This window comes from Protomyctophum bolini, assembly GCF_963924005.1.
Source record: "Protomyctophum bolini genome assembly, chromosome: 17".
Taxonomy (NCBI): domain Eukaryota; kingdom Metazoa; phylum Chordata; class Actinopteri; order Myctophiformes; family Myctophidae; genus Protomyctophum; species Protomyctophum bolini.
The window spans coordinates 8,966,948-8,993,745 of NC_137878.1; the positions used below are offsets into that span (position 1 = coordinate 8,966,948).

Here is a 26,798-nt window from a genome sequence, read left to right on the forward strand (position 1 = left end):
CTACGCCAACTACGTTCACTTATTGGGGCCAGTCCTTCACAGTGACACACGCGTTAGATGAACCACGCGACCGGGATGGTTTCTACCCCTCAATGTCGTGCATTTGCTGCGCCCTTCTAATGCTGCGCCACGCCTACTCTATACTGCTCCATGCGACTCGAACAGCGTCAGCAGCAGCAGCTCCGAGCCTCCGTCAGAAAGGCTGCCCACAGCACTGCACAGCCCCACACCCAAATTAATCGAATGAATGAATAAGGCGCTTATATCGCTATTGCTCAGTGGATGGGACATTTACATTAAAAGCAATCGGATGGACGCGTGGATAACGGCATGGTTGTGTGCAATCGGAGGGAAAGCTTCCATAATCCATATAGCTTCCATGCTAGCTGCTTCAGACACAGGGGAGGGGAGGGAGAAATAGTGCGAAATAGCGCTTATGCAACAATTACCCTAAAACACAAACACCTCAACTCGATGTCATTGTGAATAAGAATTTCGAGCGAAATAATAATTTTTGGAAGGACACTTTCACCCAGTATGAAGCTAAATGTGGAAGCCGTGTGTGTCACACCAAAACGGCTGACCTATAGAATCCTGTAACCAGCCTCTCGCACTGCCTGCGAGTTGGCTCCGTCTAAGGCTCCGTCTTATGAGCAAATTTAGAACTTCCGGTCTGACAGCTAGCAGATTTAAGACATCCGGTTGCTTTCAGAATAAAATAAGATTATTTAATTCGTTAATTAAATAATTTTTACATTACATTATTAGTATTATTATTACATTACAGTTATTGTAAAGACACACATTATGTTTCTGTGTAAAAATAAGTAATTAAATAACATAAAAAAGTTATCTAAATGGATAAATGCTATTCACTGGAGTGCATGGACTTTATAAAGTGGACACTGGACAAAAGACGGCTCCGCCAGGCAACTATCTGGACATACCCACGCGTTTGGGAAGATGTCCTCTACCACCCCACAGTCTCCGCTAAGCGGGAGAGGTGTAAAATTCACAGCAGCAGAGCTTCTACTGGGGTCAATGCAAAAAAATGTACCGTTTCCGGACCCAGAATGGACACTGGACAAAGAGGCCTCCGCGAGGCAACTATCTGGACATACCCACGCGTCCGGGGAGATGTCCTCTACCACCCCACAGTCTCCGCTAAGCGGGAGAGGTGTAAAATTCAGAGCAGCAGACCTTCTATTGGGGTCAACACTCAAAAAAGTGCCGTTTCCAGACCCAGAATGGACACTGGACAAAGAGGCCTCCGCGAGGCAACTATCTGGACATACCCACGCGTCCGGGGAGATGTCCTCTACCACCCCACAGTCTCCGCTAAGCGAGAGAGGTGTAAAATTCAGAGCAGCAGAGCTTCTACTGGGGTCAATGCAAAATAAATTACCGTTTCCGGACCCAGACTGGACACTGGACAAAAGACGGCTCCGCGAGGCAACTATCTGGACATACCCACGCGTCCGGGGAGATGTCCTCTACCACCCCACAGTCTCCGCTAAGCGGGAGAGGTGTAAAATTCAGAGCAGCAGACCTTCTATTGGGGTCAACACTCAAAAAAGTGCCGTTTCCAGACCCAGAATGGACACTGGACAAAGAGGCCTCCGCGAGGCAACTATCTGGACATACCCACGCGTCCGGGGAGATGTCCTCTACCACCCCACAGTCTCCGCTAAGCGAGTAAATGGGTGCTTATATTTCTATGTGAAATGTGGTGATGCTGGCATCACAATAGATGCCAGCATCACGCTGCCTCCGTCTAATAAGCACATTTACAACTTCCTGTTTGGAAACCGAAACAGATGCTTCTGACATTTGCCTGTGCGTGCTTAATCGTTGTACTTCTGAACACATTTCCCAAATCTCAGTGATTTATCCACACATCGCTCTGTGTGTGTGTGTGTGTGTGTGTGTGTGTGTGTGTGTGTGTGTGTGTGTCGCGTCGCCCTCCAGCTGCAATTGCGAGTGTGCGCTGTGTGCAGGGCACACTACTGAGTTTAAAACCACAGCTGAAACATGAAGTGGAGTCTGTCAATTCCCGCAATTTCCTTCTTCCCATATTGCGCTGCAACGACACTAGGATTGAGCCCCCCGAAGGGGGGCGAAATTCTAGTTTCAACTATTTGTATGGGCCTTGACCTGAAAAGTCAGTATAGGCTAGCCGCTATCTGTGCGCTCAGGCACCACTGTTGTGTTGTGTTGGGTGGGGATATGGGGCCTGGGCTAAGATTAGTGCTTTTTTACACTTGCTGCTATGCATCCCATCCCATGTGTATATATACAGCCCACTGTTTCTCTAACAATGGTCAATTCATTGACATTGACTAATATTTTCCCATTAGCCCAATAATGACACAACCAGAAAATCAGGTGCACTTCCCCCTCTTGAGATCCTCTTTTCTGTTGAATTTCATAACCTCCAACTTGTCCGTCAGCATATATGTCACGTTACGTACCATGCAGGTTATTCACTTTGTAACGTTAAGATATTTCTTCCCCAGTTACTAAAATCACGAGGTATTAATGATCCTCCTTTAAAGATAAAATTGATAAGTTCCAACCATGTAGCATGAAATGTAAACCACTGACTCCAACACAGAAATACGTCTGAGACAAATAGTTTATCTATATGCAAAATAAACTCATTGACAATCAGTTACATAGAATACATGATAGGTTAAATATTGTCCGTATATGTCTGAACCGCACGCACCGGGCCTCTCACGCACGCACGCACGCTCACTATATTGTTATTGTTCGTATCGTTCCATGAAACATCCACACGTCTCCTTCACGCTCCAACCCGAAATAATAAAGTTAATCCAAACGTAGAGATCCCCGAACGTAAACAAATCCAACAGTAGATCCACGGTCCTCCAAACGGACTAGCAGTACTCCTCACTGGATACAAACAGTCAGACAAACGAAACTCTCACCGGAGCAGATGACGGTTCCCGGCCGGGTTACTCCTGTCAATGGTGAGTTGGTGGCCTTGGCTATATTCCACCGTATAGCATATTTACACTATATTTACACATATCTACACTGACTACACAAACGCGATCAGGTCTCACGTGGACTCCCTGCTCGTTTGTGTCTCTGTCCCCACAAGTCTCTAGAGCCGGCGACTTCCGTGTGTTTAAATCACGGAAGCGTCACGGCCTGTCAATCAATCAAATTCAAACTCCTCCCGACATTGACCCTCCAAAACATAAACAAACACAAAACAGATTACTTCTCAAAGAAAATAGGACATTACACATAAGGATGGATATAGTGTTCAATGAATATTTTAAGCCATGCTCTTTTAAATTACACTTTAAAACAAATCCTTAATGAATATTATGTGGCAGTGCTACAACTTCACGGTTTCTGGAAATATTTTTTATAATAATAATAATAATTAATATATATTATTATTAATAATAATAATAATAATAATAATAAATAAATCCTACATTACTACATGCATGATGCCTGGTCAGGGACCACATGCAACACGTCCACGTCAGTGGTGTTGTCCACTGACCACCTGTTGAAAACCCCATTGTAGGTCTAATACCGTTTGAAAAAATACAGGAACTTTTACCACATAAGATGTGCTCCGAAACGTCGAACGTTAATTTCTAAACGGGACATTAGTTGAATATGGAGCGTCTTTACACCAGTTAACTAACGGTATATAAATGTTTGTTAGTGGTTCTGTGTTGCTGTATGAACTTGGCGTGTCATAGAGTTATAACATAAGACCGTTACATGACCCGTCCACATTACTATGGGACACAGAACAGTGCAACAATGCGAAAACAACATCGATCCCGCCCCCAAGCCCCTGTATCCGCGATGCCCATTGGTCGAATGCAATGCCAATCTCAGTCGTTGGCGATAAACAACGGCGCTGCACTCAGCAGTGGTTGTGTACTATGCACTGTGTGAAGAGAAGAAGTCCGTTAAGATGCCCCTGGAGGGAGCTATTATAGGCGAATGGAGTGGATTGACAACCATCTCTTTTTAATCATGTTCATTATTTTTTATAAAAGACTCTCTGTTGTTGATGGCTGACAGGATTTAACCGCAGGCATCCAAAGGTATTGGAGGTCGTCCTACAGAGGACTACTGGACTGTGTGTGCAGACAAGCTAGACACGGACGGCCTGGGCTGTCTGTCTCCGCTTCACACAAACACAGTAGGCTATTGGTGTGGGGGATCTTTGATCCAGTACCGCGGCTAGGAAAACATGAAGTTCGCTCAGTTTTTATTGAAGAACGGCGCGATGGCTGGAATACCAAAGCAAGTGGAGAGGTTTGCAAAGTTCTCTCCCTCCCCACTGTCGATGAAGCAGTTCATAGACTTTGGTAAGTGTATACACACATACATATACATACACACATACATACATACCGACCGTACATCAAGGACAGCTTGACATGATTTTGCAACAGCTGTCATTTATTGAATCATTTCGGTATCGAACTGGTCACATTCGACGTTGAGTGCAGGATTCACAATATAAATGATTAACTGGTAGCCTACTGTAGTTATGGCCCGATTTCACATTCTTTATTGTCACAGCTGGGCCCATTAAAAAAAACACTAGACTTTAATGAATTATTCTCTCTGAAACCATTCTGAATTTCTGACCTTAAAACCCACCTATAACTTATAGTCATAGGCCAATCTATCACTTGTTTATTTGAATGTTATAAGACAGAGACCGAAACAATGGTGAAACAAACTGAACAAAACAAAATAATGTATTATTAAATTCAGTTGTTAGCACTGGCAAATATGCAAACAGCAGGCCTACTGAATTACTGTACACACACTGGCATGTTTGTACAGTTTGTACAGTATAGGCCTATACTGAATAACTGTACAAACACTGGCATGATCACACTGCTCAGTAGGCCTATTACCACATTATGACGTTATTGCTACCCATTGAAGGTGTTCATGTTCTACTACACTACAGTAACTACAGTAGGTAGGCCTAAGAAAACTGTTGATTCACGTGTTATTGTATTTTCACGTGTGGGGAAAGTCACGCCCCATCGCACAGTCCTCCTGGAAAGAAGGGGGGCTTCTTTCTTTCCAGCTATAGATTCAAATTTAGACTCGGATAAAATAAAATAGAATCCGGTAAAGGGGTCAAAGTTGAGTCAATGTTTCCCCCTTCTTAATTAACACTGCGTCGTGACCGCACGCAGGCTCGGCCAACGCGTGTGAGAAGACCTCCTTCGTGTTCCTGCGACAGGAGCTCCCCGTCAGATTGGCCAACATCATGAAAGAAATCGACTTCCTCCCAGACAAACTGCTTGGCACCCCCTCCGTGCAACTGCTGACCAGCTGGTAGGGGTCATCTATATATATGTGTGTGTCTGTAAGAAGTTATGTGTGTGTGTGTGTGTGTGTGTGTGTGTGTGTGTGTGTGTGATGCGTGTGTGCTTGGCTGCGCGTGCCGTGCATGGGTGCGTCCGTGCGTGTGTGTGTGTGTGGGTGTGTGTGTGTAAAGTATTAAGTAATTGTTAAGCCTATAGTAGATGTGGAAAGCTGTATTGTCCAGCATTATCATTCCTCATAAAAGCCAGGCCACATTCCTTACCCATAAGCGTCCTTGTTATTACACCCCCCTCTCAACCCCAGACCCCAGGATATATGGACATCCCTTAGTCATGCTGAATCCATAGTCCACAGACTCCACACCACCACCAGTGTGTATTTTGCTTCAGTGTTCTGAGAAGGTATAGCAAATTATGGTCAATGCCTTGACGATGGAGAGGAGCTGACTGCCATTTTGCCCACTGTTAGCAGCAGGATGCAGAGGCAACCAAAAAAAATAATGGAGTGGCAACTTCAAGTTCGTGCTGTGCTCTGAAGTGGTCCTGGACTATAGTATATAGGGCTATATAGGCACATACTGTACATCCTCCACTTGAGATGTATACAGAAAATGAATAGGCCAACTGGCTATACTGTATGGACGGACGTACCGAATCTTGATAACAAGTTATAAACTATAGCAGTTGTAGATGTGAAATGACGCAAGATTGGGTACAGAATGTCCTATAATCTTACCTAAGATTTATAGACTATAGATCATTACAAGTTCAACCGAACTGCCAGAGACGGGCATCAAGAGTCTGTACTGTACTTCTCCTGCCTAGTCTGTGAGTTCTTATAACCTGTACTGGCACAACTGTGCTGGAATGAGCTAGCCGCTCAGAGCAGCAAAGCTCTAGTCTAGTTGGCCCACAGTTCACGTATTTACGAGGATGTCACTCGTACCCCAAGACACGGCCATTTAGCGGGATTTCCAGACACTCGTTCGCCACAGCTGTTCAGTATGGAGCACACATTAGACTAGACTAGAGCCTCGCTGTAATGAACTCTGTTGGTGTCGGACGGTTTTGCATTAATAATATAGCAGATCGTACTGTTATTGTCACTTCAAATGATGCATCAGCAGCTTACCTCCCTCACCTCACTTCACCTGCAGGTATACTGTACTTTTGTTGTTGCTATATGACACGTTCCCATCATCAAATAGGAAACAGGCCTTATGGTGGTTGTTTGAATTAGATAAGCCATGAAGCTGACTTTGCAAACCCACACCCTGGACCGTTTCCTCTTGTATAAGAAACCCTTAGGTTGTGTGTATACTTGTCTTGCATTCACTCTCATGTGCATCCATTTCAGTGCAGTGACAGTGTAGGCTAATATATTATTGTCGTGAAAGTTATAGTTATTAGTTTCATGTTAATAGCAGCCGACGTCAACAACATAAAGGCTTAAACTGGTTTGAGCTAGTCAACGCTGTTGCTTTTGTTACAAACAATAGGTTAGTTAGCCTATATCTTTTTTGCACTCTCCCAGTATCATGATGAACCTGATGTGTGAAAGAAAGGTGTGGCTGTGTGAAGAAAGGAGGCAATAAAAGGTTACGTGTGTGTCAAACATCAGATACTGTATTAGGAGGCATGACAGATCTGCTGCTCTGTTCTATCCAAGGGGCCGAGCAATAACTGCAATCTAGTTAGTTGCTCGCCTGATTCGGCGTAGTTTGTGGGGGTAGAACATGCATACAGTGCCGATGTTATGATTGCATACTATTACTGTACCATACCGTGTTTACGGTCAGTTTAAGCCAAACCCAGAAGCATTACTGTATCTCCTCCCAAACCCTTGGCTCTAACCACCTCTATTAGCCAGGCTCCAGCCCTGAATCGCTAGCCATTAAAAAAAAAATCAATGGTGTTTACTTGGACGTGTCACTGCCTTCACCAGGCATTTGTTCCTTATCGACTTATTTCTTCCCGTAATCCAGTTAACCACAGTCATGTTTACCCTTTAAAGTTAAGTGTTATTCAGAGATACTGAAAGTGACATCATAGGAAAGATTTAACATTTGCGCATGTAGAATTAATTATGCTCGTGTCATTGTGTATTCCACAATTAGAATTCAGTTCCCAGATTTTAGTGTCTATATTTGGCAATCTACAGTACCTCTTTGACTCTGACTTTATCTTCTTTCCTTCCATTGCATAACTTGTTTTGTTGGCACACATTATAGGGCACGAGAGAGAGAGAGAGAGAGAGAGAGAGAGAGAGAGAGAGAGAGAGATCGTTGTATCATGGTGTGATATTTCCTGATGAGTAAAGTTCCTTAACCTTAAATCAGCACTCGTGCGGTATTTCAAGATCGTGTCTTTTTTACGATGGGCGTGACTCTTATAAACCCGAGCGTTGAAGGTCGGTTCAGGGACAGCACGGTGGCTGGGGAGCACCACAAGCAGTCAGCCACACACTGCCTCATGTGTCACCTTTCACCCAGTCCCCTACAGCGCGGCTAGAGAAACAACAGAACAGAACTGAACGCAACGCATGCCTGCCTGGGACTTCATGTGACTTCCTCCATCGTTGTTGGCAGGGAGGGATGTCCCGATCACGTTTTATCTGTTTGGCTCCTGATCCGATTCCGATCATTTCGATTTTGAGACATATACCGATCTTTCCCGATCCGATCTTTACATTTCTATGTAACACTTATGCCATATCACAATAGAAAATATATGTATATATATATATGTATGTCACTCTAGTGCAGGGGTATAGGCAACCTTATAGGCACCAGTGCCAACATTGGCACAAAGGAGGGTGATGAGGGTGAGGAGATCACTGGCACACTGGTGCAAGTGTGTGAGAGAGTATTTTTGGTTTTAAAAATAAACTATTTTAAAAAATGCAGTCAAATAAATGTCCCTCACATTGTGTGTGTAAATTACATGCTGCATTCTACAGTCACTAAAACTGAACTCTGTTATTGCCCCGAGTCTATAATGATCATTATAACAACGTGAAAGAAAAGAAGGAAAAAGTTAATATTTGTGGACAATCAAAATATGTTGGAATTTTTCCACGTGGCGTCATTCAAATTAATTAATGTTGATATGGCACAGTCACTGACTTATCTAGAAAATAAAAACATGGCACTTCATTTAAAAAAAAGGTCGCAGTCCCCTGCTCCAGTTGTATAGTCTTTACAATTGCCTTTCGATTATTGAAAGGCAAAATGTGCCTTTACTTTTATCAGAATGAGTCATCGTTTCCTTTTTTTGTTTCTCTTTCCGATCTTTTGAAAATCATGCGATGGGAGCCGATTTCCGATCTCCCGATCAGGACAACGCCTAGTTGTTGTTGTTGGCCCACATCTAAAGTCTGCGTGAAAAGCGCCCTGTGTGATAAACAAGCTGCCACGTGAGACCGTCAGGCTGTCTGTCGAGCACTGACTGAATCATTGATTATCGTATTAGCATTAGATTGGCTGTTGGGAGTTTAGTGTAGCTAATTTAGACTAATGTGTATTGTGTTCACACAGAGTTTCTCAAGAGACAATGAGGTCACCGGCGCTGACGGCCTTTGGTTGAACTATACTGTGTGTTATACAGTTGCTGCATGTAAATAAGCCGCTTTGATTGTTTTCATTCATCTCATCTTAGGGCCATTATAGAGGGTATATGTTATGCGCATGCATAAAATGCGTGGCAGAGTGAGTTGGGCGTTGTTTAATTTGAATGCAATCAGATAGGACTTTTCTGTTTGGATAAATGAGCTGTCAAGGCCAGGAAGTGTATTAGTTTTTGCCACTCAGTAGGCGTTCCCGCATAACCTCATGGATGATGATGTCACACGCATATACCATCTATTCTGGCCATATGAGGACACACTACACACTATAGTGACTGCACCTACTGTACGTGGATTACAGACATACTGTACACACACACAGACGTACAGAGACTCGGTGCCTTCATAGATATAAGATAAGCTCTGATCAGGGCATCCTTGAAAAAGAGACCTTGCTCTCAAATGGGCTTCCCCTGAATAAAGGAAAAAGAAAGATAGACATGGCATACACTGTAAAGAGTCAAGCACAGTAAATGAGATGGAATAAACGTTTTACGAATATATATCAATTGATTGAATCTTGCGTAACACATTTGTTATGATATTGTCCATCTCTTGCTTTTATTATTACCGTATATTTATTATCTGTACGTATATGTAATGTATATAGTCACATATATTATCTACATAATGTATTTTCATGCTTTTCTTCCGTATAGGTATTCTCAGAGTCTGTTGGAGCTCGTGGAATTTCTCGAGCAAGACCCGGACGACAAAAGAGTGCTCTCCAAGTAAGTCATGCATTCTGTACAGTATGGATGTGTGAGGCTGAGTGAGTACAGTGTTATGTACTGTATGTTGGTACATCAACCACACACATACAGTATGGATGTGTGAGGCTGAGTGGGTACAGTGTTGTGTACTGTATGTTGGTACATCAACCACACACATACAGTATGGATGTGTGAGGCTGAGTGAGTACAGTGTTGTGTACTGTATGTTGGTACATCAACCACACACATACATGTATATCGGCCATGCTTTTGTGCAGCTCATTCATGCTGGTCAATCATAAAGTGGGAAATTCTATATTGAAACCTTTAAAATAATGTTTTTTTTTGTGTTTTGATATTAAGGGACAGTAAGTTGGGGGGGGGGGGGGGGGGGGTGACATCTATTTGTCTTCTCTTATGATAAATAGAGACCTGCATGTCCTTCCTCCTCTCTCCTCCCTGCAGTTTCCTGTTTCTGAATACGTTTAAAGTCCAATAGGTAATATGTAAAAAAAAAAAAAAAACAGTTTGTCTACCAAATAAATCTATATAATTAACACAAAGGCAAACTATTGTGTTGACAACGTAAGGCAAGCAGAGTGACCGGACACCCCCCTTTGCGTGGGACAAAATACCTAATTTCCGAGACTTTTCAGTCGTCCTACAAATTGAGACCCTGTCCCACATTGTGACTGGCAGGCAGCAGTGTTCAAATAGTCCAATAGTTAGTCCCCTAATAATAAATTGTGTCATAACAAAATGACACATGTCCCCTATAGGGCCTATAGGCACAGTACCAAGTTGGCCATACCATACCACCCATGACCAACATTTGCATTTTAAATGTGAGACGCCAGAGGGGTTTAACCCATTTTGGGGGCGGGAACCCCTTTTGGTGTTTTAACTAAAGATTATGTTATACTTTATAGCTATTGAAAAATAGCAGATCTACAAGCTCATAGCTCACGCTACGAGCTTGTAGGTCTGCTATTTTTTAAAGATCGTAAAAATGCATCACAAATCTTTGAATATATGTTCTTTCAGAGCGAACGTTTTTCTTATTTCAAAACAAAATGATACCCAATAGTATAGGCCTATAATCGAATATGACATCAAGGCATTTACAGTACTTACTGTAAGTAATTAGTTGCTAAGACCGTCCAACTTGTCCTCACACAATCCCACCTCAAATTAAAAGTTTTGGATCTAACCCTAAAGACACAAGGTATATCAAATATCGACCCGCTCGGATTCAAACGTCCCAGTGTCATTAATCAGATCATAATATCATTCAACACTTGAACAGACTGAATAAGCCCTTCTTGGTCGGCTGCCACTGACATATAATCTCTCTGGAATCTTGACTTTTAACATGGCAATGTGGTTTGGCAATCTAAATGTAAAAGGAAGAAGCAAGCTGCAGCGAATAGTGAACCTATAGCCTCAAAAATCATTGGGAAGAGACAGCAACAATTAGGCTGTGTATCTACAAGGAGGTACTTCGTAAAAAAAAGCTATCAAGATAGCAAACGACCTCCTCTCTCATCCACTCTGCAGGGAGTTCGAACTAATTCCCTCTGGTAGACGGTACAAAGTATACCAAAAGCTAACCGTTTTTTTATTTTTTATTCCTTCATACCAAATGCCATTAAGGCACTAAATGATACCATGTCTCGCTAGATTTGTTTGTTTTTCCAGTGTATTTTCCACTGTTGTCCTGCACTTTTTTGCCATGAGAAAATAATTGTGTTAAAGGAGAATTCCATACTAGAAGTCTTTCTTACCTTTATTTGTAATCGTTACGTCCCCACCAAAGAGCTCCAGGTGTTATTTTGTGCAAAAGCGCAATATTGGCTATTTCCCCCGACCATAAACCCTCAATGAATTGCATTGAATTGCATTGAATGGGGCTATGGGGTGTTGTGCTAATTCGCTTATTTCCATCGCTCAAAAATCTATATTTTTTGTATATATCCTCTCTTCATAATGTAAATAGTATCCCAAGCGGCACACTTTACTACTTATTTCAATGGAAATAAGCAAATTAGCACAAAAACTCAACCCCCATTGAGGGTTTATATTAGGGGAAATAGCCAATAATGCACTTTTGCACAAAATAACACCTGGACCTCTTTGTTGGGGACGCAACAACTACAAATAAAGGTAAGAAAGCCTTCTAGCATGGAATTCTCCTTTAAGTGTTGTTGCTGTTGTTGTTACCGTTTGTTTTCTACTGTTGAGGCCGAAGACGAATTTCCACACGTGGACAATAAATGAAACCAACCAACTAACTTTTTGTCTCGCCGCCTCCTCCCACCCACTCCACAGCTTCACGGAGGCGCTGGTGAACGTGCGCAACCGCCACAACAACGTGGTGCCCACCATGGCCCAGGGCGTGGTGGAGTACAAGGAGATGTACGGCGTGGACCCCGTCACCAACCAGAACGTCCAGTACTTCCTGGACCGCTTCTACATGAGCCGCATCTCCACGCGCATGCTCATGAACCAGCACAGTCAGTACATGATGCATGGTCCAACTGTATACTGTATTATAGGCCTGAAGTGGTTAACCCGTTCTGACCTGAGATCAGATTCATACGAGGTTTCCACTGGACACACACTGGTCTGATTAACCCCATTCTGACCCGAGATCAGATTCTAAAAATGTCAGTCGTTCTTCTATTTTTCAAAAATAGCAGACCTACAAGCTCGTAGCGCGCCACTCGGTGGCGCGCTATGAGCTTGTAGATCTGCTATTTTTCAATAGCTAAAGCGTAACATAATGCTAACACCGAAAAACGCCCAGAATGGGTTTTAATGTAGGCTCTGTAATAATAATAATAATCACAATCTACAAAGTAATTATGTAGTAACTTAGTTTTCAAATAATTGCAGTGGATTAAAAAAGTACAATTATTAGATTACACGTTAGAAAAGTGGAAAGGAAAGGAGGTAAAAATATCACCAATACTAGTAACAACGACCATAATAATAAATCACACTGTCATCCTGTGTGTGTGTGCGTGTGTCATTCTGCAACCTTTAGCCTTAATCTTTGACGGCAGCGCGAAAGCCGCGAACCCGGCCCATCCCAAACACATCGGCAGCATCGACCCGACCTGTGATGTGGTGGAGGTAGTAAGAGGTAACACACATACACAACACTGTGCACTTCTCTGTTAGAACTATAGCCTGGGCTAGCATTCCTTTTTCAGGCTTTTAGGATCCGGTCGGGAGCGGATGATAATCGCTATACGTCATGTGGTAGTCATTGTTTTGTAGTCATTGTTTTGTAGTCATCAGGATGATAATCGCTAGCCTATACATCATGTGGTAGTCATTGTTTTGTAGTCATTGTTTTGTAGTCATCAGGATGATAATCGCTAGCCTATACATCATGTGGTAGTCATTGTTTTGTAGTCATCAGGATGATATCGCTATACGTCATGTGGTAGTCATTGTTTTGTAGTCATTGTTTTGTAGTCATCAGGATGATATCGCTATACGTCATGTGGTGGTAGTCATTGTTTTGTAGTCATTGTTTTGTAGTCATCAGGATGATATCGCTATACGTCATGTGGTAGTCATTGTTTTGTAGTCATCATCAGGCAGGAAACAATCATCCAGAACGTCCTTTTCCCCCTCAAACCGATTTTTCTCAATAAAAGCCGCAGGCTATACACGAGAGCTTGTATTGCTATTCTTCCGGTTTGAGGGAAAAGGAATTAAGTTCCAGATGATTGTTTCTGCCTGACGACTACAAAACAATACTACAACATGACGTATAGCGATAATATCGTCCACTCCAGACCGGTTCACTCTGCAATTTTGTAACACAGACCTAGGCTTTCCTCCGAGGTGGAAAGCCTGGTGGTGACGCGAGGTTACTGTAGAACAGTGGTTTTTCAACCTAGCCGTCCTTTGGTTTTTCCCTTATATTTCTATCCCGCGATTTTGCAACCCATTTCTTTCTCACCCCGTGTCAATTATCTAATGTAATCGTATGGGCGCTATACATACACTCCCTCTGCCAACCTGGGGAGAGCAAAAGCATTTGTTTTCATTGTACGCTCTCAAGAGTTTAATTAGTGTCTAGTAGACATTGTCTACACAATTAGAATGTAGGGGGGAAAAAGTGTTATTTTGATGAATGGCAACCAACATCAATACAGCATGGACAAAATCATATCCAACAATAACAAAATATTCTTTAGTTTGTAGGGTCTGAGTGGCTCAAATACAGAACGAATCCTGCACTCACACTGGTTGGGATCGTCATAGTTTTGTCTTGTTTTTGCACTGCTTAGTGTTGAAAAGATGTGATGAGACCGTCGTTGTATACTGCCAAAGGAAATTGGGTCATATAAAAAAAACTCACAAAATCACCCCAGACATTTTAACACAGAGTCCCGACATAATCGCCCGGGGGGGGGGGGTGATTTGGTTATTTTTGGCCAACAAAAGCTAAAGAGCTCGTAAAACAGCATGCACTGACATAGCTCGGATTAATTAAGGGACCAAGAAGACACGCAGTGACTTTGGTCACTTCTTGTATTTGTGTTTTTTTTTCTTCTTCTTCTCCTTCTTCCGCCAAAAATAGCTGTTCTGACTGAACCGTGCAGTCGCTTTTTACGAAACTCGGTAATCTGGTAGAGGGCCATGCCAAACGGTGACCATGTGAAGCCCATGACCATTGGCCAAATGGTGGCGCTATAGCACTGAAAATGAAAACTTTGAATGTGCATATCTCATGAACCGTTTGACCTTTGGCAATGACACTTTGATACACATATTTGTCTCCTCATGGCGAACAACTTTCGTATTCTGACTTTTGACCTCTGACCTTTAGATTACCCACCATTTTGAATTATATGAAAACCATTTAAAATCTATCTCCTCCCAGAATCTTTGATCAAAATGTACAAAAACGTCTACACTTGAACTTTGGACTTAAACGAACAAAAAATCGTAACAGATTTCTTTTAAGTGAAAAAATGAAGTTTTTATGAGCCAATGAAAGTTTCTGTTTTGTGAAACCTCTCATGCAACTAATACGTCTTCCAAATACGGTTGGCAGCTAATACCTATACTGCATGTTACTGTTTAGAATGAGTCAACTGACAGTGTCTGCTTAGCTCAGTCGGTCGAGCTCTCACCTTTGGACCACAGGGTCACTGGTTCAAATCCGGGTAGCGACAACTCAGCCTGTGATTCTTATTTGTGCATATCTCTCTCTCTCTCTCCACCCCTCTCTCTCCTTCTCTTTCTCTCTCCCTCTGTCTCTCTCTTTCTCTCTCCCCCTCTCTCTCTATCTCTCTCTCCACCCCCCTCTCTCTCTCTCTCTCCACCCCCCCTCTCTCTATTACCAGGACATGACATCACACTAATAGAGATACTAGTAACTGTAATAGAGTAATAAGTCTAATAGTGTAATAAGTGTATATAGTGTAATAATGTAATAGCAGTGTAATGGTGTAATAAGTAATAGTGTAATAGTAGTGCAATAGTGTAATAAGTGTAATAGTGTAATAAGTGTAATAGTGTAATAGTGTAATAAGTGTAATAGTGTAATAGTAGTGAAATAGTGTAATAGTAGTGTAATAGTGTAATATTGTAATAAGTCTAATAGTGTAATAGTAGTGTAATAGTGTAATAAGTGTAATAGTGTAATAGTAGTATAATAAGTGTAATAGTGTAATAAGTGCAATAGTGTAATAAGTGTAATAGTGTAATAGTGTAATAAGTGTATTCTGTCTTCTCTCTCTCTCCACCCCTCCCTCCCTCTCTCTCTCTCTATCTGTCTCTCTCTCCACCCCCCCTCTCTCTCTCTCTCTCTCCACCCCCTCTCTCTCTCTCCCTCTCTGTCTCTTTCTCTCTCTCCACCCTCCTCTCTCTCTCTCCCTCTCCTTGGTCCCGCCTTATCGCTGCTCGCAGCTATATTAGGTATTTCTTTTACACCTCAGCTAACCACCAGAAATAGCAGCTCTGGCTGAACCGTGCAGTCGGTTTTCACGAAACGCGGGATTCTGTTAGAGGACCATGCCAAACGATGACTATGCGAAGCCCATGACCATTGGCCAAAGGGTGGCGCTATAACATTCAATTGAAAATACAAACTTTGAACGTACATAGCACATGAACTGTTTGACCGTCTGCAATTTAACTTTGATACACATATGCGTCTCCTAATGCCGAACAACTTCCATATTCTGACTTTTGACCTCTGACCTTTAGATTACCCGCCATTTTGAATTATATGAAAACCATTTAAAATGTATCTTCTCCCAGGATCTTTGATCAAAGTGCACAAAAACGTCTACACGTGAACATTGGACCTATACGGACAAAAAATCGTAACACATTTTTTCTAAGTGAAAAAATGTAGTTTTTATGAGCCGATGAAAATTGCTGTTTTGTGAAACTTCTTCTGCATCTAATACCTATATGAATACTGTATGATGTTACTATTTAGAATGAGCAAATTGACTGTGTCTGCTTAGCTCAGTTGGTAGAGCTCTCATGTCTGGACCACAAGGTCACTGGTTCAAATCCGGGTAGCGACAACTCAGCCCGTGATTCATTTTTGTGCATATTGTTCTCTCTCTCTCTCTGTATCTCTCTCTCCACCCCCCTCTCTCTCTCTCTCTCTCTCTTTCTCTCTCTCTCTCTCTCTCTCTCTTTCTCTGTCTCTCTCTCTCTCTCCACCCTTCTCTCTCTCTCCCTCTCCTTGGTCCCGCCTTATCGCTGCTCGCAGCTATATTTTCTCCTTGATTCTCTACCTAGGCAGCATGGCTCTAACAATGTTACAGAACAATGAGTAGATTTCCTGTGTGCAAACCCTGATATAAACGGCCACAATTATTATTTCCCCTACAGATGCATACGAGACCTCCAAGATGCTCTGTGAGCAGTACTACCTGGCTTCTCCTGAGATAGAGATCACGCAGTTCAACGGTAAGGCTACTATATAAACGTCTTGTTTCCGGGCTACGGCGGGTATAGGCAACCTTAGGCACGCACGGGTTGCCAACATGAGAGAGAGAGAGGGTTCTTTTGAGTGGTGCAACAAGGAACAGCAATGTCCGTGTTCACCCTATGTGCCTATGTGTTGGTTAATGAGCACCAGTATAATGAGTATCAGTAGGGGGCGCTGTTGTGCCAGTAACAGAGAGAGAGAGACAGTGCTGCACTGTTGCCTGCTAATGAGAGAGAGAGAGAGAGAGAGAGAGAGAGAGGGGTGGGGGGGGGGGGGGGGGAGTTGCACCACTCAGTTCACACGGGTGTGATTTTTTTCTTTTCAAATTAAATATGCAAAAAAATTGTTGAGTCAGTTAAATTAAGTTCCCTCACGTCTGTCACTGTACAAATTTGATCCTGCACATGCCCATTGCATATGACCATTGCATCCTGATGTGGAAGAACATATTTAAATGTATTATTATTGTTATATGGACAATCAAAATACGTTGGAAATATTGAATTTTGATGTGGTGTCATTATGGCAATGAGCGCACTATGAAGAAAATGGCACTTTTCATGTCAAAAAGGTTGCCTATATAACCCTGGGCTATATATAGAGGCACGTACAGACAGAAGTAAACATTTTAAGTCTGGCAGATATAGATGGTTTATGATTGAAGCTGATAATAGGTGTGTTATTTTAAATGATGTAGTTCATATATTTGTTTAATATAGCACAAAATGTGCAGGAGGTCTGGTTGGACCGTCCATGCAGTGCCTTCTGTTGTTAGTTTAGCAGAGGTTCCGTTCCGTCTGATTACTATCAGCTGGGCCCGACAGAACCCATGCAGCTTAAAGGCTTTGATCCACATAGCTCATACCTACAGGGAACTCGGTGCAGTGCAAGCGGACCTGGTTTATTTCATCCCGATAATCCACGTATAGCGTTGGAGAATTGTTAAAACATGCAGCTATACATTATAAGGCATGGGTGGTGCTGTGAGAAGAATAAAGCCCATTCTTCAAAGCCTGACAAGAGTTATTGTTACAATATGTGGTTTTCCACACAAAACCCCCGATTACATCACGACCACGTTCAGATTTTAGTATAGTCTTAATAATGTACAGGTTTATTTACACGTTGCAATCGGAGGTTTATGCACCCACATTTGGTTTTAAGCCCTACCTACATTATATACTTTGTTGTATATCAAATAGCAACAAAGAATATACAGTATATTTGAAAGAATGTAACATTTTTTTAATTTTAAAATAACTTTGCCAAAAATAGGGATGCCAGGGTTAATGTGGTTAAAGAATTATCTTCATATAATTCGTCATCAATAAGCAAGGGATAATATGCAGTCGTCTCAGTGTTTAACCCATTCTGACCTGAGATAAGATTATACAAAGGTCTTCTACATCCTGACAGTTTTCCATTCTGACCTGAGATCAGATTCTAAATGTCAGTCGCTCTTTGATTTTTAAATAGCTAAAGCACGACATGATGCTAACACCAAAATGGGTTAATCATCCTGAAGGGAGTTATTTATAAACAACGACCGGCGCATTATCCCGCTTCTTACACGGCTATACTTAATAAGTAAATGAATACATTTACCCAAAAGTAACAACAAAACAAACGTAATTAACAAAGTATTTCCTTGATTTACGGTAACGAACGTAGTCCACAAGTGGCGGACGCGATGGCCTCAGAAAACAAGGAGGTGTTCATCAAATAGAAATACATTTCCGGTTACTGCAGTGTGCGTATTTCTTGCTTCGAATGCTTTCAAAAACATTCTTTGAGAGCAATGTTTTAGTTGTAAATGACATGGTGGTGCTGTTTGTTTGTTTACCTGGCTGTCGCGTTCGATATACGACGGCACAAAATCAAGCGCAGACACAGCTGCCGGCTGAGGCTCTGATTAGACAGCGGCCTGTTATTGACTTCATCATCCTGAAATAACACGCCGCTGAATTCACTGATTGACCAATCAGAATGAGCGTTCGACCGAGCCGTGTAATAATGCTCATTATAAGACGGTACCGTTTCTAGTGTCTTATTCGGTCTCGGAGGAGGGCTGATGACATCATCGATAGATCATTTTAAACTTTCTATAAGTTTTTACTTTTTTTTTTTATGAAAGCAAGAACTAGAAATGCACTATCTCGAGGTGCCAACTTGCGCCTTGCACATAAGTATAGGCCATTCATGGCCTACTTGTGCACAAGCAGAGCATGCAAGTACTGCTGCTAACTAACGTCGATTACAACTGCTGTTCTAAATCCTTTAGACCCGTTAATGGCCTTATACAAACGTTGAAACTTAGTTACGACACCATCAACAGCCAATAAGCTGTTACCCCGACAAGCACACGCACGCAGGCACGCATGCACACACAGCCGATCACCAAACCTTAAGTTACGTCATCAAGAATGGTGATCCCTTATTGGCTGGTGGTGGACAACACCGACATACCCAGCCAATCGCAGTACTTGCGCGCTCTGCTTGTGCAAGTAATGACGGAAGAGAAAGGCTGTATTTTTATTAGCTTGAAACCGTACTCCATTTGTCAGTATATGATTTCAGAACATGAGTTGTTTGGCGTTAGTAGTCGGCAGATAACTGTGAAATAAAAGAAATAAAACTGTGAAATAAAACATTCTGAATTCATAATTGTCATTACACTCAGTTAGCTATAGTGCCTTTTCAGTGTCATCACTTCAGCCGTAAACTCGGGTTAGACATTTAAACTTTGAAGTCTTTGACCCTTTCAATAAGGTTGTCTTTGTTGTGAATTTGTCATGGGCGTGGCTAGTGCTGAGCTATATCACAATTATGTTATTATGTTTTTTCCCCCATGTCCTTTTGAACTTCATTGTGGAAAATAATTAACCAAGAACGTCCCCACCATTCCATTGCTTGCCCTTTTACCTCGGTTATTCAATAGTCCATTTACAGTAAATAAAGACCTGCATATACCACCATTGCTGCATATACAGTACAGTACAGCGTATAGTACTGTGACATGACATTGTACATTTATGGGGAAAAAAGCATGACAATAAACAGATATCGGTCTGTTATTCTCAGGGGCCTTCGTCAGGTGTACTGACGAAGGCCCCTGAGGGCCGAAACATTGTATTGTTTTCCGCTCTGTTGTCAATAAATAGTTGTGAGAGAGAGGATGACTGATTTAAGCAGTCACACCTGGCCTGAGTCCAGTTCTAGTTAGACTCAGGCCAGGTGTGACTGTTTTAAATCAGTCATCCTCCCTCTCACAATAGTTTTGGGAGCTTTTGAAACGGTGTGCGGATCTCCTCTTTCCTTTCTTAGTTATTCTGTTGGATCCCGCACCCTTTGAAATGTGTGGATGTGCGTGCACCTCTTTGACCATTGCAAATTATCACACTTTCCACAGCCCAACATCCTGACCAGCCCATCCATCTTGTGTACGTGCCCTCCCACCTCTACCACATGCTGTTTGAGCTCTTCAAGGTACAGTGACCACACCCAAACTACTAACTGTTACACTAATAATGCAAATACAGTACAGCAAATATAGTTTACAGAAGATGTGTTATTGCCTTTGTATGCTCTAAAATTACTTATTTGTTTAACTGATTTAGACCTGAGGCTGATTATAAAAAACACCTTCTAACCTACTGTAAGCTTTCTGAAAAACATAATTTAAAAATAATTCATGTTGCTTGCTATACATAGCAACATCTAAATGACACAGGTGCTTTACCGAATTGAAGGGTAAAACAATGCATATGCCTTCCTGGTCTAAAAAGGTCGTATACAGATAATGATTTTTTTTTAAATAATATAATGTAATATAATATAATGAATAATATGTCATTGCATTTCACAATGTGATATATGTTCGCCGCTTCACCTCCCAATGTATGAATGAATGAACCATTGTAAAGCGCTTTGAGCACTATAAAAATGCAATTCATTATATATAAAAAAAAGGTTTAATGACAACTTACTCAACCTTAGCCCACTTGATATCTAGGTTAGTATACTGTACTTTGTACCCAATAACCACTTCTAAAAGGTCTGCAGTGATTGATTCGCTGTGGTTGTTCCGCTCCAAACTGTACTGTTGTACTGTAATTTTTCACATCAAGATCCATTATTTATTCGCCATTTGAGCCACGGACCACCATTTCATGAGAGTTCGCTACTCAGACCCAAAGCTTTTAAATATTTTGTTGTCGTTGATAAGGTTTTGTCCACAATTCCATTCTGTATTGATGTTGGTTGTTGATCACTAACTATTCTACATTCTCTAATTGTGTAGACTTCCTGTAAATTAAGTAATGCAGATGTTTCAATTTACCTCTTGAGAGCATAAAATGAAACTAAATGTTTCGGTTTCATTCGTTCTTCAAGAGTTGAAGAACTATTCTAAAAAGGGCCCTCTTGGTTACCAACTCTCCATTATTTAGCTGGGGACCACTTGTGGAACGTACCCCTCAAGGACCACTGGTGGTCCCCGGACCACTGGTTGAAAACCACTGTGTTAGTTAATGTATGCCTACTGTATGTGTTCTCTCCGTCAGAATGCAATGAGAGCCACAGTGGAGACCCACGAGACCAGCCTCACTATGCCACCAATCAAGTTACGAGTTTCACTGGGTTCCGAGGACCTCACTATCAAGGTACATGAATGACACTCGACTTCGTAATGCCCTACAGTGTAGGCATTTAACGATTCACTCAACTCACGATACGATTCGTATCACGATATGAGGTTCACGATAACACAATTTTTCACGATATTAAAAAATATATATTTTAAAGAAAAATGTACGTTTATTTTATTTTATATAATTTATCCCCCCCCCCCCCCCCCCCCCTGATATTATATTTATTTAACTACATTGCAAAAGAAGTAGCATTACTTTTGACAGTGCAGAAACATAATTGCCTTCCTTGATGAGCATCAACGGCCATCATCACCTGGGCACAATCAGACACACACAGCTCCCCTCTACAGTCACAGACACACACAGCTCCCCTCTACAGTCACAGACACACACAGCTCCCCTCTACAGTCACAGACACACACAGCTCCCCTCTACAGTCACAGACACACACAGCTCCCCTCTACAGTCACAGACACACACAGCTCCCCTCTACAGTGCTCTACTACTGAAAGTGACTATCATTTCTCTCCAAAAGCACTTGAATATGACTAAAGCCCACATTTCACATCACACTAGCCACATTTTTTTATTTCAAAGAATCGATTCATATCGTCGGGATTAATATCGATATATATATCGATATACGATGTATCGTCACATGCCTACTACAGTGTGCATTTGAGTTCAGGGGACGTCTTTAGCAATAGAAACGCCTCAATGTGCTCATTGTATAACAACGCAGGAAAATACAGTCAGGATTTGCAGAATCGTTCCCAGGTCAAAATGGGTTAACATATTATTGACGTATTATTATTAACCATGAGCCTGTTGCCATAATAATAAGAGAGAACATGACGTGTTGTGTGTGTTCATAGATGGCCGACAGAGGAGGCGGAGTCCCTCTGAGGAAGATTGAGGCTCTGTTCAGCTACATGTACTCCACAGCCCCGACTCCGGACCTACAGGCGGACCAATCACGCAACGCCCCGCTGGTGAGCCCCAAAGACTGCACGGCTATTTTTTTGCACTTCTAGTCATTTTTACTAGTTGACTAGTTGACTAGTTGCCTAGTCTAACTCCTAGACTAGTTAGTAATTAGTAGTTTAACTACTAATAGGCCTATGTTTTTTTTGGGGGGGGAAATAAATATTTGTACATTTAAAAACTGTGTACATGGGTGACTATAACTATAATCTACCTGATTTTGAGGCCTACAAAATCGGGGGAAAAAAATAGTACCAACAAGGTCGACTAGTGGATGTACTAGTCGACTTGTCTAGTTGCTTAATGCCCTAGCTGGCACTGTCGATTTCCTCCACTAATACCATGACAATTCCTTTTTTGTCGACTACCATTATTCACTGACGAAAACGATAAAACTAAGACTAAATATTATTGGGGAAAAAATAAATAGACTAACATGTTAGGAAGGAACTAATGGAAAGTCATTTTACACTTGAATAGATGATCTACAAGCTCACAACGCGTCGGCTATTTTACCAGCCGAAATGCATTTTGCTAAAATCTTATGATATTATTTAGTCGACTAAAACTAGACTAAAACTAAAAACATTCCAGGTGACTAAAATGTGAGCTTCCCCGTGCTGAGTCAAATTAAGCTGCAGGCTCCACTCCTGGTGGTTTGCCCTTCCGTCAATTCCTTTAAGTTTCAACCATACTCACCCCAGAACCCTAAAACTATTCAAGAAACTAAAATCCTAAAATTCCTTTCAAAATCAACACTGCACGGCTGTGTCTCGGCACAGCACGGCGGTGTTTACTGGCTAGCTGACTCCATTTTGTTTCCATGAATTGCTATAAAATCCTACCAAGCAGTGGACATTTCTTAATAACCAATGGTGCTTATTTAAAAAAATTGTCAGAATCAGAAAGAGTAAAAACAAAACGAGGACCTCATGCATATTTGACATTGTGTCTTGTCATCTGACTTTGTTGCCTTTGTTTCTTTCTGCAACACTGCTGAACTCCATAGACTTCATCGTAAAACATTAACTGTGATCCAATTCTACCGTTGCTAAACCGAGCTTGACATATAAGTGAACATGTTTGTAAATGAGCTGAATTACAAAACTGTGGACTTTAACTGAGATTAAACTTTAAGCCAGTGAGATAATGAATGGCTACAACGGTTGACCAAAGAAAGTTAGTATAGGCCTGGCTACAGTAAGTTTTGAATGCTCATGTTTTTTTTGTTTACATGTTTCAGGCATTTTGTCTTTGATCTGTGACGCTGCAATATGCTACCACTGTAGTATCCTTTTAATAATCCAATATCCATACCGCTCTCCGTCCCTCTGTCCGATCCTTCAGGCTGGTTTTGGATACGGTCTGCCCATCTCCCGTCTGTACGCCAAGTACTTCCAGGGAGACCTGCAGCTCTACTCCATGGAGGGCTACGGCACTTCAGCTGTCATATACCTGAAGGTGAGGAAAAAAACGGTTTTGAAAAATCGTGAAAACGTGTGCAAATCTTTCGCAGCAAACGTTTGTCGCGGTACGCTCCTCTGCCCTTGGACTTTGTCTGTGTTTTAGGACTTATTACTTGGTATTTGTGTTCTGTACCTTATTTTGTAGTAGTGTTCTGTGATTTCCTGTCTGCCTTGTTTTGTGTCTCCTGCCTTCTCACCAGTCTGCTTTGTAATTGTATTTCACCTGTGTCCTGTTTGGTGTCAGCCAATCATGTGTTGTTTGTAGTTATTCTTTTAAGACATTGTCAGGACTTGAAAGACATGTTGTAGAATCTGTTCTCACACCTGTAACTCCAAATGCAATGTAATGAGGACTTCAATAAGTAGGCTCAGCTGCTTGGCATTAAGGCTAAACGACTGTGTGGACTGTGGAGGTTTTCACGTGTATGTGTGTGTACACTGACCGTACCCACTGTATTGACTAAATAGTAGGCACATGTGGTGAAATTCTATTACACAACATAAATAGCAGTGTGAGTGTCTTGCTGCGAGTGGTGACTTTCCATGTGATCTTTTCTAGAGAAACAGAGCGATGTTTGTCCTTGCATTCACCCCTTTATAGTATATGAAGCACAGCAATGCTGTACTGTACTATTTGCTGTCAGGCTGAACCACTGGGCCATTTGACAAAAATGTGCAAAAATATTCTCCAAAAGTTCAGCTATTCTTTTACCCATTTTGCCCTGAGAACGATTCTACACATGCCTTCTAAATGCTGACTGTTTTCTTGAAAAAGCTATGTTTTTCTATGCCAGTCACTTTCATGTCACTTTTCACGATTCTTCAAAAAATAGCAGACCTACAAGCTCGTAGCGCGGTGCCGCGCTATGAGCTTATAGATCTGCTATTTTTCAATAGCTAAAGCATTACATAATGCAACACCAAAATGGGTTAAGAGATTTTATGAAAAAATGAGGGGGACCAAGTATTGACTATTGACCTGTTTCCAGTGTGCCACATAAGCCTTTGCGTCAAGTGAGAGAAACGAGCGGCCACGTCTATGAAATTAGCAGATCTACAAGCTCACAGCGACACGTTTGTGAGGTTGAACAACACAAATCTTGTATGGGGGTCCCTGGCACAAAATATCTTCAGATGGATGTCCGTGGACAATTATTGACGTGAAGAAATTGTGTGAACCACTGGTTTAACTTTAAACAACATTAGGAAGCGAGCCCAAATAAGCAACTACACTGAAAACTTCTCTAACTGTCTCTTAAGGAGACATGGCAACACGGAAGGAAGGCCGTAGGAAGCACACATACAAGCTAGGAACCTCAATATCATAATATGCAGTACATTCCTGCCAAAACGGGTTTATGTGGTTCATGGAACCGTGTAGGAAAGCCCAATTAAGTGTGAAAGGCTGGGGACTATAGCCTAGCATAGCCAGTTTAGGTTGCTTGTACATGTAGTAAAGACGTACACATACAATTCATATAGCACCATTCAAACGATAAGTGGTTATAGAATACCTTAAATTACTCTATACGGCGCGAGGGAGTTACAACACAAATGAAGGAAGGTGAAAATAAATACGTTTGAATAACATTAGCCCCTTTTGGTGTTAGCATTAGGTTATGCTTTAGCTATTTGAAAATAGCAGATCTGCAAGCTCATAGCGCGCCACCGAGTGGCGCGCGCTACGAGCTTGTAGGTCTGCTATTTTTGAAAAATCGAAGAGCGACTTGACATAGAAACATAGCTTTTTCAGAAAACTGTCATTTTCAAAACAATTTTTTTTTAGAATCTGATCCCAGGTCAAAATGGGTTAATATTACGTACACGTATTTAATGTGGCTTTCCTGAGGCTTTTCCATGTCACTGTACTGTACCCTGCAGAGCTGGATCACTATAAAGCTCCTCTGCTCTCTGATCTGTTCCCAATGCAGGCCCTCTCTACAGACTCCATAGAGAGACTTCCTGTTTTCAACAAGTCTGCATTAAGGCATTACCAGTCGACCATCGAGGCGGACGATTGGTGCATGCCCAGTAAGGTGCCAAAGACGCTGGGAAGGATCCACTAAGGAAACTAAAGGGACCGACAGAGAGCATATAATGCAAGCTCCGCAAAATGGAAACAATATGGGAACAAAATGAGGTCAAAAGGCGGTGCGATGATGAGGAATATAAGAATGGTTTCTCATGTGACAGGAGGAGAGACGGGTAAACTTTGAACTGACACTAACTAACAAAGTGCCTTCAACGTGTGGATTTACAGTATGTGTGTGTGTGTATACGTGCCATTTGGACTCTTTCTACGACGCGCTACAGTTTAGTAGAGGTGAAATTGCCCCCGGTGAGACTCATCTCTCACGTCAGATGCGGCCACACCGCGAAACAAAAAGGACTTCAATCGTTTTGATGGAAAATAAAACGATGTCAGACGAAAACCTCCAAGAAGCTTCATACTACTGTAGCAGAAGATAACCGTACGGTATACTGTATGTCATTCATGTCAATCAGAGAATAATTATACAAGCTAGCGAGTAGCAGAGGTAACTCACCTCTCATTTTGTCTCATTCACCACCAAACACAAACACTTGCAGCTATTTATTTTAGGCATATCTTTTAACACAAATAATACACTTCAAGCAGTCAAAGAAGCTAGTGATTTGTTTTTGAAAGGAAAGCTAAATCACGGCCATTTAGAAATCGGGGGGGCCGAAGTCTTGACATCAGAACACTTTAAAAAACACTGTTGACTTTATTAACAACTTAAGGCTAAGATATTCACCTATGGCATGCCTAATATAGGGGTGCAAAGGTTGAAAGTGTAAAAAAAAAAAAATACAGTATAAGAACTAGGTATTTTACCCATAATGGTTAATGAGCATTAAGTTCAAATCACCTGTGATTTTTTTTTGAAAGAAATGACCTCGGGCATGAGGTTGTAGTTTTGACTTCAGACTCTGGTGCTCTATGGTTGACGGGGGAATGGATGTATACAGTGCAAACATCACAGTGGCAAATTGAATTGAAACTGTAAAG

The 26,798-nt window shown here is 41.7% G+C and overlaps 1 protein-coding gene across 1 annotated transcript; it reads left to right on the top strand.

Annotated features, from left to right (window-relative positions):
- The first annotated feature begins 3,917 nt into the window (after positions 1-3,917).
- pdk4 (pyruvate dehydrogenase kinase, isozyme 4) lies at positions 3,918-26,129 on the top strand. Its single transcript, XM_080787681.1, has 11 exons — positions 3,918-4,370; positions 5,223-5,364; positions 9,639-9,710; positions 12,021-12,205; positions 12,739-12,837; positions 16,569-16,646; positions 20,078-20,154; positions 21,231-21,329; positions 22,193-22,309; positions 23,649-23,762; positions 25,699-26,129. The coding sequence occupies exons 1-11, from the start codon at positions 4,253-4,255 to the stop codon at positions 25,831-25,833; spliced, it is 1,236 nt and encodes a 411-aa protein (XP_080643807.1). The 5' UTR covers positions 3,918-4,252; the 3' UTR covers positions 25,834-26,129.
- The last annotated feature ends 669 nt before the right edge of the window (positions 26,130-26,798 follow it).

What these genes read in the sequence shown, in the direction of transcription:
- pdk4 (XM_080787681.1), top strand. Translation starts at nt 4,253, where the DNA reads ATGAAGTTCGCTCAGTTTTTATTGAAGAACGGCGCGATGGCTGGAATA. An exon ending in GAAGCAGTTCATAGACTTTG is followed by an intron (nt 4,371 to 5,222) that starts GTAAGTGTATAC and finishes GACCGCACGCAG; the next exon opens with GCTCGGCCAACGCGTGTGAG. An exon ending in TGCTGTTTGAGCTCTTCAAG is followed by an intron (nt 20,155 to 21,230) that starts GTACAGTGACCA and finishes TCTCTCCGTCAG; the next exon opens with AATGCAATGAGAGCCACAGT.